At 46.1% G+C, this 18,588-nt stretch overlaps 1 protein-coding gene and 1 long non-coding RNA gene across 10 annotated transcripts in view; one reads left to right on the top strand and one right to left on the bottom strand.

Annotated features, from left to right (window-relative positions):
- DIS3L2 (DIS3 like 3'-5' exoribonuclease 2) overlaps positions 1-18,588 on the bottom strand; it is a 351,641-nt gene that overhangs the window by 100,803 nt on the left and 232,250 nt on the right. For all 8 annotated transcript variants that reach the window (XM_019838866.3, XM_011285625.4, XM_011285626.4 and 5 more), the window contains one exon: positions 11,112-11,224. In XM_019838866.3, the coding sequence (XP_019694425.2) occupies positions 11,112-11,224 (113 nt within the window). The remainder of the gene's footprint in view (positions 1-11,111; positions 11,225-18,588) is intronic.
- Positions 23-3,427, top strand: LOC111561919. Of its 2 annotated transcripts, XR_006583617.1 has the most exons (3): positions 23-278; positions 2,985-3,193; positions 3,289-3,427. It is a non-coding gene; the product is annotated as an uncharacterized LOC111561919 (long non-coding RNA). The 2 variants fall into 2 exon arrangements; XR_002744958.2 differs by having other exon boundaries at positions 2,985-3,427.

The raw sequence follows: 18,588 nt of genomic DNA, 5'->3' as shown, positions 1-18,588 counted from the left end.
GAATGGGAAGCAGGCTCCAGGCTCCGAGCCGTCAGCACAGAGCCCGACGTGGGGCTCGAACTCACGGACCGCGAGATCATGACCTGAACTGAAGTCGGTCGCTCAACCTGACTGAGCCACCCAGGTGCCCCTAGAGGGCAGAGTTTTGATGAAGAGCTTGAGCTTCCAGAGCAAACTGAAGATGGAGGCAGCACTGTCCCCTGAAGGCCACAGAAGGACCATGCCACCTGGCACATTTGCGAAGAGCCTCCAGAGAAATGGGAATGTGAACTGGAAAGGTGAGAAGAATTGGTAACGGGGAAAAATGGTATTACAGCAATGAAAAATAATTACATTTTACTATATGCTAAAACTGAAACTCTAGAGTCAAGAATGAGTTGGACTTTTTGGATATAATCTTCCAGTTGAACTCTATACTTAAGAACCCAAGGTCTTACACTTAAGTCTTTAATTCAAGTTTTTTTTTTTTTTAAGTTTATTTATTTATTTTTGAGAGAGGGAGAGAGGGAGAGACAGAGAATGAATGAATATGAGCATGCACACACGAGCAGGGGAGGGGCAGAGAGAGGGCGAGACAGGAAATCCCAAGCAGACTTCACGCTGTCGGCGCAGAGTCTGATGTGGGGCTCAAATTCACAAACCGTGAGATCATGACCCGAGTTGAAACCGGGAGTGGGGATGCTTAACTGAGAGCCACCAGGCGCTCCTAATTCAAGTTAGTTTTTGTGTGCAGTGTAAGATGGGTGTCCAGTGTCATTCTTTGCATGTGGCTGTCAGTTTTCTCAGCACCATGTATTGAAGAGACGGTCTTTTCCCCCTTGTATGTTCTTGGCACCTTTGTCAAAGACTAGTTGGCCACATGTACATGGGTTTATTTCCAAGCTGTCTATTCTGTTCTACTGATCCATGTGTCTGTTTTTATACTAGTACCCTGCTGTTTTGATTATTGTAGCTTCGTAACATAGTTTGAAATGAGAAGTGTGATGCCTGCGGTTTTGTTTTCTGCCTCAAGATATCTTTAGCTACTCATAGTCCTTTGTGGTCCTATATTAATTTTAGGATAGATTTTCTATTTTTGTGAAAAATGCTACTGGAATTTTAATAGAGATTACACTGAATCTGTAGATAACTTTGGGGAGTATGAGCATTTTAACAATATTAATTCTTCCAATCCAAGAACACAGGATGCCTGTCTTTACACTTATTTGTGCCTTTATCAATTTCTTTCATTGACGTCTTACAGTTTTCAGTGTACACAACTTTTACCTCCTGGTTAAATGTATTCCTAAGTATTTTATTGTTTTTCATGCTGTTGTAAATGGGACTGGTAAACTATCTCACATCTGTTAGGATGGCTATTACCAAAAAGACAAGAAATAACAGAGGGTGGTGAGGATGTGGAGAGAAGAGAACACTCACACATTATTGAGGGGGGATCTAAATTGGTAGAGCCATAACGGAAAACAGTATAGAGGTCCCTCGAAACATTAAAAACAGAGTTACCATTTGATCCAGTAACCCCACTTCCTGGTATATACCCCAAGGAAATGGAATCAGTCCTTTGAAGAGATATCTGTGTTCTCATGCTCACGGCAGCATTATTCACAACCGTAAGACATGGCAACAACCCAAGTGTCTGTTGACAGATGAAGGGATAAAGACAATGTGTACATGCACATAAACTATGGCATATTATTATCCATAAAAAAAGAAGGAACTCCTGCCAGTTGTGACAGCATGAATGAGCCTGGGAGGGCACTATACTCAGTGAAATAAGCCAGACAGGATCTCAAATACCATATGGTATCATTTACATGGCAGTGGCTGGGGGGCTGGGGGGCGAAAAATGGGGAGATATAGATCAAATGGCACGTACTTTCGGTTACGCGATGAGTAAGTTCTGAGGATCTTAAGGTACAGCATGGTGACTACGGTTAATGGCAGGATGCGGTACACTTGAAGTTTGCTGACAGTAAACCTGAAGCATTCTCACCCCACGCACACAAGACCTAACCGTGAGAGGCAGTGCATGTATTCCTTAACTTCATCTTGGCAATCGTTTCACACTTTCAAAATACACAGTTGTGTTTATCAATGATTTGCCAATAAGTCTGGGAACAATAAAAGAACCCAAGGGCTGAGTGTAAACTCATGACGGGGTTTCACCAAAATAAAATTGCAGAATCGATGCTTTCGTGATTGAAAGTAGTATCGCAGCTGACCAGACCACACGTCGGAAGATCAGCAGGGATACTCCAACAAAGTATCACAGGTTTCCTAGGAGAATGCTAGGATCAACTGATCACTCATTTTGCAGTTCTTTAAGCCCAAATGATTTCTTCCCTTTATTGATCTTTCTAGTCCATAATAAACTGATCCAGTGGTATACCTTCTTTACTTAAAAAAAAAAATTCTCTTCAACTTACTTTAAAATGATGACTTCACAGCTGTCCCAGAATGCTACTTGTTTTCTCTAAAGTTCCAAAGATGAACACAGTATCTCTACCTGGATCTCGTTCTCTCCTCCCTTTAATCTATTCCTTCTTCCACACCTTTCTTGATTACCATCCACTCCCCTCCCAAACTAAACCAGCCACAGTAGCAGCCCTTTTTCAACACTCCCCGTGGTTTCTTACTCTGTGAAGTGACTGTACCTGTACCCTGTTTCAATACAGTAAATAACCTTTGGTATGGAAATGTAAATTCTAGAACTCATGGCCCACACCAGTAACAAATAATTAATAATTATATGGCATTACTTGGCGTTATTCTGAAGGATGCGGTATTTTTTTTAAACACCTGTGTAAAGTCTAATGACCACCCGAAAACTTTTGGTAACAGCTTTTTGTAAGACAATCATTTTTGATGTTTTTTTTTTTTCCTTGCCGTTGCTTTTATACCATCTGTTCAGATGACACTACATTTTCTTTAACTTATTTAATGAGTGTTAAAATATGATCTACATATTTAACATTGTCTTTCAGGTATCCGGTGTTTTACAAGATAATACATCTTTACCTGCATACACGTAAGGTGCAAAATGGAGAAAGTCTCAAGACCACACTGTCTTGGGACGAGACTGTAAAGATTTCCCATCATTTCAGGTTTCGGATTCTGCTATGGATGGAACTGTCCCCCCACCCCCGCAAATTCCTATGGGGAAGCCCTAGCCCTCAATGTCCCCGCACTGGAGGTAGGGTCTTGAGGAGGTAATTAAGGTTAAATGAAGTCACAGGGTGGGGCTCTGATCCAATAGAGAGAGGTAACTCTCCTCTCCCTGCCCTGCAGAGACACAGAAAAAAGGCCCTGTGAGGACACAGCCATCTACAAGCCAGGAAGAGTCCTCACTATGAACCGAACTGGCTGGGACCCTCATCTAGGACTTCTACTCCCCAGAACTGTGAAAACATAAATGTCTGTTGTTTAAGCCACCTAGTCTATAGTATGTTTTATGACAGCCCAAGCTAAGATAGACTAAATCAAATTTGTTGTGTGTGAATTCTGGGATTCTTCTCTGCCCTGCATTATCTGATAATTATACCAATTGTATTTCGGTAGTAGGCTGTTCTCCCGGCATGCCTGGCATGCTCGTAGCCCAGGGCTTAATACCTCTTTACATATAGTAGTGTTTCTTTCAAGTGTTCAAGGCACTATCTTATTTTGAATCACAAAGCTGAGCACATGCGAACATAATGCAATTCCTGACTTTGTGTTTGTCAAAAAAAAGTCATTGCAGTTAAATACAATGTGGTATCCTGGAGTGAACCCAAAAGAAGACATTGGTGGAAAAGCTGGTAAAATCCAAATAAAGTATGGAGTTTAGTTAACAGTAATTTCCCAGTATCAGCTTGTTAGTTATGACAAATGTCCTAGGGTAATATAAGATGTTAACACTGGGGGAACTGGGAAGTGGGACCTCTTTGTACTGTCTTCGCAACTTTTCTGTTATGGCTAAAATGAGTCTAAAATAAAAGCTTATTAAGAAAAAGCCACTGCTTTCTTGAGTTGATCTCATAAGTCTTACACATTTAAGTATGAAAGAAATTTAAGCTAATGAAATACAACCTGATCTGTTCTTATATATTAGAGTTTAAGGTTATGTTTTATTTGCAGAAAAGGCCTTTATCACACACACACACACACACACACACACACACACACACACACACACACAAAGTCTAAAGATCAGTAAACAGCAGAGTAAAGTCCACACTCATCAGGAGCACAGCGCAGGAAAAAGAGTAAAGAATTTGAGGCCCCACAGACCTGAAGTCTAATCCTGGGCCCACCACCTCCTGTACACCCTGGGCAAACTAGTGGAATTCTGAGCCTTGACTTTCTTACTGGCAAAACAATACTTAAGATGCTCAATACAAGTCCGCTCACCGGCCATCCCGCGGCCCACCAGGTCCTTCGGTCACCGGCCCACCAGGTCCTTCGGTCACCCGGCGAGGCCTTCCCCTTCAGCAGGGCCACTCACCGCACACAGGTCTTGCCAAGATTGTTCTCTCTGGGACATCTTTCTGGATGTTTTACATCTGGCCAACTTTTGCACATCCTCGAAGATTCGGCTCATCATCATCCCTCAAAGGCATATCCAGATTCCCCCAGGGGAGGATGTATGGTGTTTCGTATACTTCCCGTCCCCCCTCCCTGCAGCTCTTTCGAAAAGGATCTGAGGCCGTCCTAAGCAGCCACTTACTCCACTCTCCCAGCTCTCTTGTGACACTTCCGTAGCTCTTCACACATCCTAGTTACTTCTTTCCATGCCTCTCCTTCCCACCGCACCCTGGAATCTTCAGGAATGAGCACCAGCTCTTGTGCCCGTCTATCTCGTACCTGACACACAGCGGGCACCTTGTCTGCAAATGACTGACTTCTGCCCAGGGAATGAATCACTTATTCTTTCCGTGTTTACTGTTTGTTGCATCACGTTAAACATTTTATGAAATCCATGGTGGACTTCTATTTAAATTACCTGACACAAGAATTTCATAGACAGCTAGCATTTTAAGTAGAAGACAAACTGTTCTGACTGCTCTCTCCTAGACACTACTGGCACACTCAGTGGCCGCCCAGGCTATAAACACTGCTTCGTATCTTTTTCTCTTACACAGAGGACAACATTTTAATATTCAAATGCCAAAGAACCTAAGTGCTCATGAAGAAGCTAAACTTGAAAACGTTTTCAGGTAGTGTAATTATCTTTAGTTTTTAAAGGGCATTCCTTTTAATAAACTTTCACCAGATCTTGGGGCAGAATTCAGACGGTATTCAGAGAGAAGTCTTTATGCCCATGCAGTTGTGCAAATAGATGGTTATTTCTCTTTCAAAGAAGAGAAGGGATGAAGGGATGAAGAAGATATTACAATCACATCCGTGGTTTGGCACGTCGTGGCCTCTCATAAATCGGGGGCACTGGCCCCGATTTCTGCCGGGGGCACTGGCAATGCGCTCCATGACCCCGTGACACACGTGTCAGGTGCACACAGCACAGCAGGGATCCCCGTGGGAGGAGGGCCAGAGACACAGGCAGCCACTCTCAATAAGCTGCTTCCTCGAATACAAGTCCTGCTGTTTCAGGGGAGCCCCACCTGGACCAGAGTCTGTGGTCTACGCATGCTCGTCGGCTCTGTGACATCTGGACACAGCGCCTGGACAACCTCCCAGGCAGGGGTGGTGAGTGCAGGACACATCGAACAAGAGGAAAAGAGAAGAAAGGTCCCTCCGGCAGAAACTGCTGGCTGTCAAAGCATCATGCAACCACTTATGCATCAGGGGGATGCTGTTGCTATGACTATGTTTCCTATCTCTGTTAAGAGCAGCAGCACCCCGCTACCAGTTAAACACGCAAGCAAACAACAACAAAACCACACACACACACACACACACACACACACACACACACACCCCTCCCACAGAACACCATTGGGTGTTATCTTGTGATTTCTCCACTCTCCTCCACCTGCTACAACCAATCAGTTCCCAAAATCTGTAGGTTTTACGTCTAAATCTCTCTCAAATGAGTCTTCTCTCCTCTCCGTCTTCCACTGTTCAAGTGTGGCCACGTTCATCTCTCTTGGATTATATTTGAATAGTCTTCTAAACCGGCAGCAGAGTTCTGGAGTGGAAATTATTCTGGGTAAGGTTTCCTTATTATTCTCCATACTTCTGCATCTCCTTACTCTACTCTACCCAATGATAATCTGCAAACCCATTTACAGTAGGACACATGGCCTTTACCTTTCCAATAGCTGATGAATTGAATTTGACAGTTTGATTTTTTGCCTGTCCTGCTAATGAGGGAGGGTCCAAACACCTGCAATGGGGCGGAGAGGTGTCCAGTAAAGCCTGAACCCTCCGTCTCTGTGTTCAGTGGCCAAGGGTCAACGGTGGCCAAAAGCTCTCAAAGAGAAGCTGGCAGAGGGCCTCTATCTCCGAGGAGAAATCAGAGACATCATGGGGAAGCCAACTTCCCGGGTACCCAGTCCCACCCCTTGCTGTGTGATACGGATTCTTGGATGGGAGGGGAAGCAGCCAGGGGCTCCTTGTTTGGGATGTCCATTTTAGCACCAGGCCAAAGACACCTATTGCTCTAGTTCTCCTGGAGTCCAGCTGGACACCAGCATGTTGGTAAACTCTCCTAAAATTCTATGAGCAAAACTCCCCGCCTACTTTGGGGTGGTTACTCAAAGCCTCAAGGGGCCACAGCTGAGGGAAAGGGCTCTGGTCCTGATAACAATTTTCCTCCCTCTGGCCTACTGTTCTTCAACCACATGGTTGCCAAGGTGACTTTCTCCCTGAAACAAAGGAGACCATGTCCCTTCCCTACTTGCCCTCAAGATGAAGTCCACACTCCTCAGCTTGCCACTCCGGGCCTCTCTTTGTAACTTCAGCTTTTGGCTCCTGCAGTTTCTACTCCAGAAATTCCAAACTGCTTTGTTCCTCGTTGAGCCACTGCCTGGAATGCCCTCTCTACCCACGTGTCTACCTCGAAATTTTTGACTTAAAATTTGAAATGCTGCTCAAAACTCAATTTTGTCGTGAGGCGTCTTGGCTCTTTTGGAAGCTCCTCTCCTACCACCAGCCCGGGCAGGTACGACTTCTCTGTCCTCCCTAGTGCTCCCCACCTCCCAGACTACTTCCGTAACTGCAGGCGGCCCGGTGTACTGTAAGTGCTCGTTACGTGCCCACCTCCTCTGACTTCCCCAGGGCAGGACCAGCATCTCCCTCATCTTTACACACCTGCCACCTGGCACACAGCCGGGCCTCAACAAATACGAACTGGATGAAGATCGACAGCCCTTCAGGCATTGGAGAAGGAAAGGGACTTAAAGGGTTCTAAGTCTCCGTAAGCATGCTTCGGGCCAGCATTAACGTTGAATCAGGGCAGAGTTTAAAAGCTGTCATGGAAAAAAAGGGACATGGTGACAGGACACTGACTTTCTAAGCATTCTGGACTAGGGCTTGGGAGACTTGAGAGAAACTGATCATTTGGGTAAATACGCCATTGCCCAAGGCAGCTGGGTGGGGGTACCATCCAGACTATAAAATCTTATATTAGCCTCAGAGAGCAGAAACATCTGCTAAAGCCACAGCGGGCAGGCTGGCCAAGTTCAGCAACGGGTTAGCCAGGACAGCCCTGTGACCAACGGAAAGGGCCACAGAGGGGAAGAATCAATCATCCATGCAAAGAGGAACAGGAGGGACTAGCAGCAGCAGGGGGGCTACTGAAGCTCAAGGGAGCCAGATGTCAGTGACCCAGCCGGGAAGGGGCAAGCGGGGGTGGGGGGGTCTCCTGCCCCTTCCACCCCGGGTCTCCGCTGGCTCCCAAACTCCCTCACACCCTCGAGAGCCCATTGGCTGCCGGAGCCTGGGAACTTAGGGAGTTTTTCTCCTCTTCTCTGAGGACTTCAAGGTTTTAGCAGGAAGGTACAGCTGGCCCCACACTCACACACTGCAACAACCTAAAGGGAATTGATATCTGCCAGCCAACATCTCTGTTGAAAGAGTTTCCTTTTTCATATCAACACTTCCACGAACTCCGAATCTGATCAACTCTGCTGCACAGTTTGACATTAACAAAACATCAACACTCTGACAACCTGCTGGGGTCAGAGAGGAACATCTTAAAACTCTTTGGACTCCACGTTAAGACAGGCTTCCAGTCCCAATCTTTGATCTCTATTATAAAGCAGCACCAATAAAATAGCGTAGAGATTTATGGGCAAGCTTTCATTTGAGCTGTTTCACACCTAAAATAACATGACTGCTCCGGCCAACGGGCAGACAATTCAGGTTTAGGTTTCAACTGTTTAGGGTTTCTTTTACTTTTAAAACTTAATTCACTTATTTTTAAAAATCACCTTACATTTTACAATTTCATTGTAATTCCCGCTCAGGGAAGACAGCCAGGAGACATTTACTGGGTAGATGTCACGTCCTTCTGAGGAGGACAGGCCTAAAGTTAGATGGTTGGTCCCCTAATGGGCAGATACCTGATTTTTGTCAAAAAGAAAGAGTGTGTCTTTTCATGGGACTTAAATGGACAGTATTCCAATTGATCTGTTCTCCTGAGTATGCCCTGTTGGTAATGAGAGTAACCAAATACTTAACACTGTGAATAAAATCCCAACAAAAAGGATTTCATTTTAAAGACAGTAAAATGGTATTTGGACCCAATATCTGTTTTACTGTATATTCCTAATCTATGGAATAATTCCCCAAATCAAGCTTGACCTGTAATTCTGATGTCAGTTACTCATAAGCCAGTAGCCCTGAATGAAAAGAAATCAGTGCCACATTCCCTATAGATGGGAAATCGCCCGGCCCCCTCCCCCAACCTACACCCTCCTTCCCTCATCTAATGAAGTTGGGAGAAATTCTGCCAAATGAGAAAGCAGAGAATCTGGAGGAAGAGGAAAGCAGCTCATCCAGCTTTTAAGAAGACCTTTATAGGCAAAGTAAAGTGAAAACAGTAGAAAAGTTCCTGGACACAGTCCTTCAAGAAACAAAAATGAGTAGGAAGAAAGGTCAGAGTCGTGGTTCAAAGGAATCAGAATGCACGGCTGCTGTCCAAGGTTGTGGGCAGGCGCCGCTCGCTCCCGCCAAGCTGCGGGCTGCTCAGGGGCACACCGGCCCTTCCTCCACTCAGCTCCCCGCTTTGAGAGCTCAACAGCAGAGCCCCAACACTGCAGTCCCAAAGACAAATTCTAGAACTGTGACAATCACAAAACCAAAGTAAAGAGAATAGGAAAGGAAATGTGCTTAGTTATTTAACCCAATTTTATTTTTCCATTTTTGGTTTTGGAAACGTAATTCCTGGTTATAAAAGGAGAATGCAACAGCTAGATAAGAGAAAGCCACCTGCTTGGACAAAGAACTTCTAACTGTGGCTAGAATTCCTAAATATGTGAATCTGAAGAACAGAGTTAAACTTGTCTACGTGGAGAGAACAATTCACATCATTCACTTTATGTGGTCTTCAAAGTCTAAGCGATTGCTACTTCTGTTTCTCTTCCCATCATAACATCATAGTTTGGTAGATACAAGGGGTTCTGGAGTCTTATCTCCCTTTCCCTAAGAGGCCTTGGGCCGGATTTGGCCAACTGCACTTTTAGGTGGGAGGTATGGATGGGATGTCTCCAACCTGAGGTTACATTAAGTGTAAACAATGTACAACTATCAGAGCTGTGTTCTCAGGAGGGCCAAGCTGTGAGCGAGGGACCTGGCTTTTGATGTTGTTCCTTTGTTTGAGTAGGCCGGATACCTACACTAGAAGGAGCCAGAGTGGAGAGAAAGTCATCCCCACAAAAGCTTCAAAATGAAAACACTTTTATTTAGGTATGATACACACACACGCACACACAAGTGCACAAGTCAGAAAACATAAGTGTGCATTTTCACGAACTGAAAGCTCACGTAATCAGCACCCAGATCAGGAATCATTAGCTGTCCCCCCGCTACTCGGGCCCTCTTTTCTCAAGCGTGACCACTATTCTGACTTGCGTTCACTCTGCCCGTCTTTGAACTTTATACACATGGACTCACATGCTGCATACTCTTGTGCCTGGTTTCGTTCACCAGGCTTCTCTGTGGTTGTCAATCTAGAGTCCTACCGTGCGACTATACCAAAATTTACTTGTTCGCTCTAGAGTTGATGGGTACTGAATAGTTCCTGGGTTTTTGTTTGTTTGTTTGTTTTTTGGTGGTATCACACTGTTATTTTAATTTACGTTTCCCTAATAACATATGATGAGGAGCATCTTCTCATATGCTTATTTGTCATCCGTATATCTTCTTCGATGAAATGTTTTTCCATCTCTGAGACTCCAGATTATCTTGTCAAGGGCAGGTCAGGGGATAAAACTTTCTCAAAAGGCGTTTTCATTCCTTTCTCCTGCTCTAGTGTGACAATGCCGTAGACATTACCGAAATGAACGCATGTGGCTGGGTTAGAAAAAAAAAAAAACTTCATAAAAACTGTGGCTCATATGGGCTGAGTGTGCACAGCCCTACTCTGGAACAAGAGTTTGAAGGCAGTTCCTTTTCCTCATTTCTTTCCGAACACGGGCACCTGTCTGAGTCACTTGGGAGGCAGGGCTGCTCTGAAACTTCAGATGCGCCCCCGTGTCCTGCCCTGGTATCTCTTCAGTTTGGTTCTTTTTGAATATAGAATGAAAACCTGCAACCACAGAGGGGAAGCACTTTTCCAAAGAAAACCTTTTCTTAAGACCTCACTGGGTGTGAGAAAAGATGTTCAGACAAGATAGCTGTTCCTCATTTTTTTTTTTTTTTTTTTTAAGAAAAGAGAAACAGGGGCGCCTGGGTGGCACAGTCAGTTAAGCGTCCGGCTTCAGCCAGGTCACGATCTCGCGGTCCGTGAGTTCGAGCCCCGTGTCAGGCTCTGGGCTGATGGCTCAGAGCCTGGAGCCTGTTTCCAATTCTGTGTCTCCCTCTCTCTCTGCCCCTCCTCCGTTCATGCTCTGTCTCTCTCTGTCCCAAAAATAAATAAGGTTGAAAAAAAAAAAAAAAAGAAAAGAGAAACAAACAAAGGATGCAGACTAAATAGAACGTTTTTTTAATCCAAGAAACTGGAGACCGGTGCTTACCTTCTGAACCAAGTAGACACTCGTGGCTCTCTCAGCAGCTACTTTATCCAGAGGGGATCCCTCAGGAACAAAGTAACTGACGTCAGCAATGTGAACCCCCACCTCGAAGTTGCCTGTAAATGCAGAAGAAGGCTGATCAGTGGGGTACGGAAGGCGACAGCCACCCCTCCCAGGAATCCTTTCCAAGAATGCATGGCATTCTCTGAGGCCACGCGACTTGAGGTGCAGGCCCCCGTTTCCAGTCCTGCTGGGCAATCCGCTGCCCCCTGTGCTTTGCATGGTTACTTTCCTCACTGTTTAGTGAGATGGTGAGATTTTTATCCCCAGGAAGCAACATTAACCATCTTCACGAGATGCTTCCCATTTCTAAAGGCCTCTTGTCTTTGTAAACATCAGCAGACTTGCAAAAGAAGACTCATTTTGGACGGTGAACAAACCCTTTCAGGCGACTGGAAGTGAGAGAATCCCCGAACTCTGGAGACTCTGCCTCTGACTTCTCTGCTCTTCCTGCTCATTCTGACCACAGCCTTTATGTGGAGATCTACACCTGGCCTTCCTGCCTCGATACTGCCTCTTCTCACCTAGCCCTGCACACCGCTGCCTAGAACCTTCTCGGCCATGGACCTGGTGATGCCACTCTTTAGCCTGTAAGCCATGTCTTCACTTAGTCTCACCCCAACCTGCCATGCCAGGCCTTCCAGCTTCCCCCTCCACATCTCTATTATGCGGCTGTCCTGGGAAACCTCTTTCCATTCCCAGAATATACCCTACCTCATCCCACTGAGATGTCTGCTTGGCTCATGTTTTTTCTTATGTTTGGGATCATCTCAACAGGATCTGCCTATCAAAACCCTTCTTACCTTCTAAGGATCAACTGAAAGAGAATCCCAGAACAAGAAGAGATTCTCTGCCCTCTGCTTCTTCTACCTGTTTCTTCTACCTGTCAAAGCACCTGATCCATAGATGAAGATGATGACCATGCTCCTTCCTTCAGGGCACTCATCTTGCCAGATACCACAGCGCATCTTTATTGGCTTACATATTTACTGCCTTCCTCTCTCCCCATAGCGTAAGCTCCAGCAAGGCAGAACCTTCTGTGTAAAGTTCACTGGCGTAGGGGCAATACTTAGAAGGATGCCTGACAAACCATAGGCATTCAATAAATACTTGTTGAGTGAACGAATCAATAACTGACTTATTTGCCTGTAGTCTTTTCCCTTCTGGTGAAAGACCTACTTTCTTCCCCTTTCAGAATTGCCCTTTCCCTTCCTGGTAGAGCTGGTTTTCAGCAGGCCCTGCCTTCCCTAACAGTTCTGCCAGAGAGATGGTCGGATGGCGTAGGCTGGTGGGATTACAGCTAAAGTGGGGTTGAGGGAATGGTTAGGTTGTAAATTTAAGGTTTACTCTTGAACATCCCGTAAAGCATCTCTCACATGTAGCATATGTGATTACACACACACACACACACACACACACACACACACACACACACACACGTATGCATACGAAAATGGGCAGCATGGACAGAATACAAAAGAAGCGTACACATGTAAAGTAAGCGTGTAGTATGACGAGCGCATCATGGGCAGACAGAGGCACACTGATGATATCAACACAAAGATGAATTTGCATTAATTAATGAGAGAGAGAGGGAGGGCGAGATGGGGGGAGGGGCAAAGGGGGAGAGAGACTCTTAAACAGGCTATACGTTCAGCGCGGAGCCCGACGTGGGGCTCCGTCTCATGAACCATGAGAACCTTACCTGAGCTGAAATCAAGAGTTTGGACGCTCAACTGACTGAGCCACCCAGGAGCCCCTAATTCGATTAAATTTAAATATATGCATGATGTCATTCTACTATATCCTATCCTTGTTCATAGTAACTTCAGGAGAAAGGATCTCTCTCTGGGACCCCCGACACCAAGGAACATTGTAAGTCTGGAGCTGCCAAGGAAACATCTTTGCCACACAATCATGCCAATATGGAAAATAATAGGTCTAGGAAAAAAAAGGGAGAATCATTATGACCTCATTTGAACTCCAGGATCCAGCTGAACTTGAAACTAGCCTACTTATGGACTTGGCAGTTCATGAATCAATCAGTTCCCTTTCAGTTATGACTCACAGGAAGAGTCCTGACTGATACCCAAGTTGACTCAGAAGAGCTTCCGAATACATCACTACCTGCTCCTCTGGCTGCCTAGACAAGCAGTCCGAAAGTATCACACATTTTATCTGCACATTCTGGAGCTATTTATTATCCTCTTATTCCTTCCTCGCTGGAGGAGACCATTCTTCCTGTAGTTTTTTAAAATGGAAAATCGTTCAAGCATGGGGTGGTTGAAATAAGGGGTTCAGGGGAAGAACAGAATTTAAGGTTCCCCATTCCTCATCTGCCTCGCACTCAGGGACCACCCTCCTACAGGGCGTTTGTTGGGTCTTTCCGCCCATGCCTGTAGCATTAATACATGAGGGAAAACCTAAGTCCGTCTAAGAGATCCCGGCTGCTGTGAGATAATATAATAGACCTACTTCCCACAGAGGAGAGGGCTGTCTGGAAAGAGAAACCAGTGTGGCTCAGAGTTCAGCGGCCTCACTCTGAGAGCCACGCAGCTGTGCTGTTGGGTCACTGGGAGCAGGGACACCTGCCCTGTGATGATCGAGGAACTCAACCCTAAGAGAATGTGGCCAAGAGTCTCAGACAGCTCAGTTTCCAATTTTGATATTACAAGTATCTAAAACCAACACTTGGGGAAGGTAAAATAAAGTGTCTTCTTTTGAAGTCAGAATTATAATATATTGGCCTAACAGGTAAATATTGACTAAAGGAAAAGAGAGGATTATTACATCATGATATAAGCCATAATTTTAAATTCGGTCTGTGTGTTGTTACTACACATGAACTTTCTGTCCTTAGTCAAAATTGACAAACTGACAAAGAGTTCATTACAGGAGATAAAACATGAAGGAGGCCAATCAAAACATATTTCAGAGGCTTAAATTTCACTCAGAATTCCCAGCAGAGCTTCTAAGACCAGCAAAGAGAAGCTCTCTTATTTTCTCCTTTGGACCTTTTTTGTGGAAACCCTAAGTAAATATTTTATTACATATATTTACATAATGTGAACTTGCAGAACTTTTGAGGTAGTGGCACTGCAGTTTTTATCCCATGAAAGAGAAAATATAAATCCAGAACATTCTGGATTATATGCTGCCAAACCATTTAGGATCAATTTGATGTTTTTTTAAGGAATACTGTCTTCCATAAAAAAGTATTCATCTTTTTAATAAAAATTTTTAATTGTTTTTGTAATGTTTATTTATTTTTGAGAGAGAGACAGAGAGACAGAGAGCGAGCGGGGGAGGAACAGAGAGAGAGGGAGACACAGAATCCGAAGCAGGCTCCAGGCTCCGAGCTGTCAGCACAGAGCCCGACGTGGGGCTCGAACTCACGAACCGTGATATCATGACCTGAGTCAAAGTTGGACGCTCAACTGACTGAGCCACCCAGGCGCCCTCCATATAAAAGTATTCTTTAAAATATGTTTTACACCAAAAGTTTTCATCTAGTGGGGCTAAGGGAAACCCTGATGGTTTTCAAGAGCTGGGGAAGCAGGTGGAGGCCAAGTCCCCAAGGCCGGCCATGCTGGACTGGCTTTGCTCAGTGGTGCCTCAATATTAACATGAATACATTTGGAATGAAGCAGAGAGGACATCACAAGTGCTTCATCCAATTAAAACATAAATAGAAACTTGTCTTAAAAGGTTAAGACAAGGGCTTAAAAACCACCTTGTCTAAGCCAGCCTCCCAGCCAGTTCAGTCACTTTCCAACAGCATCCCTGCTCAGTGGCCCCTGACATGTCCTCAAGGGTTGGGGGAGCTCACGTCTTGAAGCCACTTGCTCTATCTCTGAGGAGTTCTTGTCATGGGAAAGTGCTTCCTCACAAGGATCCACGACACACAGAAATGAAGCCTCTGGTTTACTCTGGCTCCGGGCATCCATGAGAGGTGATTCCTCTGTTTAAGGTGCTCGTGGTCTCCTGGGGTTGGCAGATACGACGATGTGGTGACAGTGTATTACCAGCACTATGACAGAGGAAGGTTACACACCCTTCTATCTGGGGGCGAGTGGAGCTGAAGTCAGCTGTCACTTCAGTGAGAACATGTGCAAGTGCTCCGAAGTCAGTAACGGCTGTATGAACACATAGTGACAATGACAATCATAAAAATGATAATAAGGAGAGGCGCCTGGATGGCTCTGTCGGTTAAGTGCCCAACTTCAGCTCAGGTCATGATCTTGTGGTCCGTGAGTTCAAGCCCCGCGCTGGGCTCTGTGCTGGCTGCTTGGAGCCCAGAGCCTGGAGCCTGCTTCGGATTCTGTGTCTCTTTCTCTCTCTGCCTCTCTCCCACTCACTCTCCGTCTCTCTCTGTCCCTCAAAAATGAATAAATGTTAAAATTTTTTTTAAAGAAATGATAATAAGGACAGTAGTAGTGACCGTTTCATGTCTACTTTGTGCCCAAGGGCTCCACATACACTGACCTAACTTTGACACAGGCACATAAACTGTATTTCACGGATGAATCATCTGAGCCTCAAAGAGGCTCCAAGTCATTTGTCCAAGATTATCTGCCTAGTAATAACCCCTGCATTCAAAACCAGGTTCAGAGACTTTGCTCTTTTGATCACCCCCAGCCCCCTAAACTCCAAGACAAGACAATACATCCCAATTTTTCATCTCAACGGGGCCACAGCTCAAAATCTCTCCCCATCTCTTGGCAGATTCAATAGAAGCCATTCTTGGCCATGGAACCCAGAAGGCCTGCTGGGGACTCTCCTCAGCCTTGCCTCCAGCCACATTGCTGTCCCTGCAGTCTCTTGGTTCCCACCACCACTCCCCTTCGCCACCTGCAGCAGAGCCAGCTGCAAAACAACTACAAAGTCATCAAGTTCAGTTCTATTTAACTGTGAGTCCTTAAGGGCCAGCTATTCCTTTCTAAGCTTCTAGCTTATAGTGGGTCTTCCTTGGCTGGCAGCAGAGGCACTATCCTCAGTACCTGGAAGGGCTGTGTCTATTATGGGCGGGGACGGATCAGGCTACCCCCGTGAGATGTGAGACCAGGGCCTTCCAGACCTGGGTCACTCGAATTCACTTTTACCCACTGCCACCCACAGCGGTGACAGAGGCCCCTCTTGACCCAGAGGCTCTTCTTGACACTTGTTTTGGTCCAGAATGTCAGGCAACAACACTGCCATGTGTACCTGCTTTTGTCTGGGTCGCTAATGGCCTTTGTGTTGCTAAATACAAAACTTTTTAGGCCTGACTTGGCCTGACCTTACAGGGCATCGGAGACCTAGTGATGTCTCCTTCCTTGACCCCCGCTCCCTTGGCTCTGGGTGTGAGCCTAACAGAGCAACTGCTGCTTCTCAGGCTCCTCTTCCTCTCCTGTCCCTTACACGTTGGCGTGCCTTCGAGCTTTGCCCTGGGTTGCCTTCTCTGTCCATTCCACTTTCTCCCTAATGTCTCAGCCATTCCCAGGTGTTCAAGCCTCTTCTCTGTGCTCTGGTCTCCTTATTCTGTGCCCCCAGCCTCGATTTCTCTGAGCTCCAGACTGACATGCCACTTAGCTGTCCCTCAGGCACCTCACACTCACACCTCTGAAAGTCACTATGTCTCTTCCTGTGCTCTCCATCCCACGAAGTGGGATCACCTCCCCTAAACTAAAAGGGGCACCATCACTGCCTAAACCTAAAAGAAACTACGCCTTACTCAGCCCGTGTCAATCAATCACTCTGAACTCTCTCCCCTAAGTCGGCTGGTCTCTCTTCTTCCCACCGTCCCTACCGTGGCCAGGGCCACCATTTTTCCTTCGAAGGAAGATCTAACAACCCCCTTGCTGCTCTCCCTGACATTTGTCAGACCTACTTTCCACGCTGAAGATAACACTCTTTCCAAAATGCAAACCTCCCTGTCACCCTGCTTCTCTTCCTGACGATTCCTACTCGTCCCACAGCCTAGTGCATAAAGCCTACTCCCTGATGACCTAGGCCAGGTTCACCTCCTCTCCTGTGTCTTTCTACAGCACGACACTCCCCGTGCACCGCCCCCCCACCCCCACCAGCCCCACTTTCACCACTTACTGAAAGTCGGTCATGAGATATCTCCCCCACCCTCTGTCATCGGCACGAGGGCAGGGAGAGGGCCAAGCACAGAAGAGGCAGTGTCTGATGTCTACTGAACGAATCAGGAAATGACAAAAACATAGGGCAGATTCATTGCCCATCCGGGTTGAAAGGGGCTGTAAATGCTGCCTGGTCTGACTGTGCAGAGTCCTCCCCACACCAGGTCCTCCCAGAGTGAGAGCAACCTATGCCTGCACACCTCAGGTGACTTAGAAATCACTACTTCTCAGCATAGTCCACTCCATCCTTGGATGGCAACGCCAATCAAAATCATCGCCCCCTTTAGAGCCAAAACATGTCTTTCTACAGCTTCTACTTTTTGGCTCAGTTCCACCCCATGGGGCTGCCCAGAACAAGCCCAACTCTTAGAGGACAGCAACGGGACTGAGAGAAATGAGTGCAGGGGGAGATCTCTTCCAGCAGGGCTGGGCTCTGCTTTTGGGTTGGCACTGGCTTTGAAATAGTCAGATAGCACGGGGCCCCCTGGATCTTCTCTCCTTCAAGCTAAATCACCATATGGCTTGGCTTTGAATCCCCTCATAATCCTCAGCATCCTCCTAATAACCACCTTCATTCATTCAATTAGCCATTCAACAGATGCTTATCATGCTCCTACTACGTGCCAAGTACTTTTCCAGGCACTGGGGACATACAAGTACACAACACTGATAAGGTCCCTTCTCTTAGGGAGCGTACATTCTAGTGGGGAGAGAAAGACAAGAAGCACACAAATAAATGGTAAGAGAACTTAAGACGGTAAAAAGGACTCTGAAGAAAATAAAACAGGCTGAGGGGATGAGGATGCCTGGGGATCACCTCAGATTTAGTTCATAAAGGTCTCTCCAGGGGAAAAAACGGAGACCTGTGTGTCTCAAAAGGACCATGTCACACGATGGCACGGGGGAGTGCATGGCAGGCAGAATAACTGGAGCGAAGGGTCAAAGGCAGTAGCAAGCTGGTTGTGTCGACGGTGGAGAAAGGAGGGGAGACCTGGAACCTAGAAGGCTAGTGAGGTAGATGGGGCCTTGAGGAGAGACACCCTGCTGGGCCGGATGAGGCATTTAGGTTTTGTTTCCAGTGTTGTGGGAAACCACTGGAGAGTTTCCAGCAGAGAAGTGAATATACCACCTTCTCACTTTATCACCTCTTCCCTCTGCGTATCACGGTTCTGCGAATGCCGTCTGAGGTCATACTGAACTGAAAGGCAGCCAAGAAGAACTCTTAGGAATGGTGCTGCCAGGCAAACGAATTCAGTCAATCCTTCAGTGAAGTAATATGCTTGGTGAACAACCAC

This window comes from Felis catus, chromosome C1 (assembly GCF_018350175.1).
Source record: "Felis catus isolate Fca126 chromosome C1, F.catus_Fca126_mat1.0, whole genome shotgun sequence".
In the NCBI taxonomy this organism is placed as follows: domain Eukaryota; kingdom Metazoa; phylum Chordata; class Mammalia; order Carnivora; family Felidae; genus Felis; species Felis catus.
This window is presented reverse-complemented; position numbering and strand designations above follow the sequence as displayed.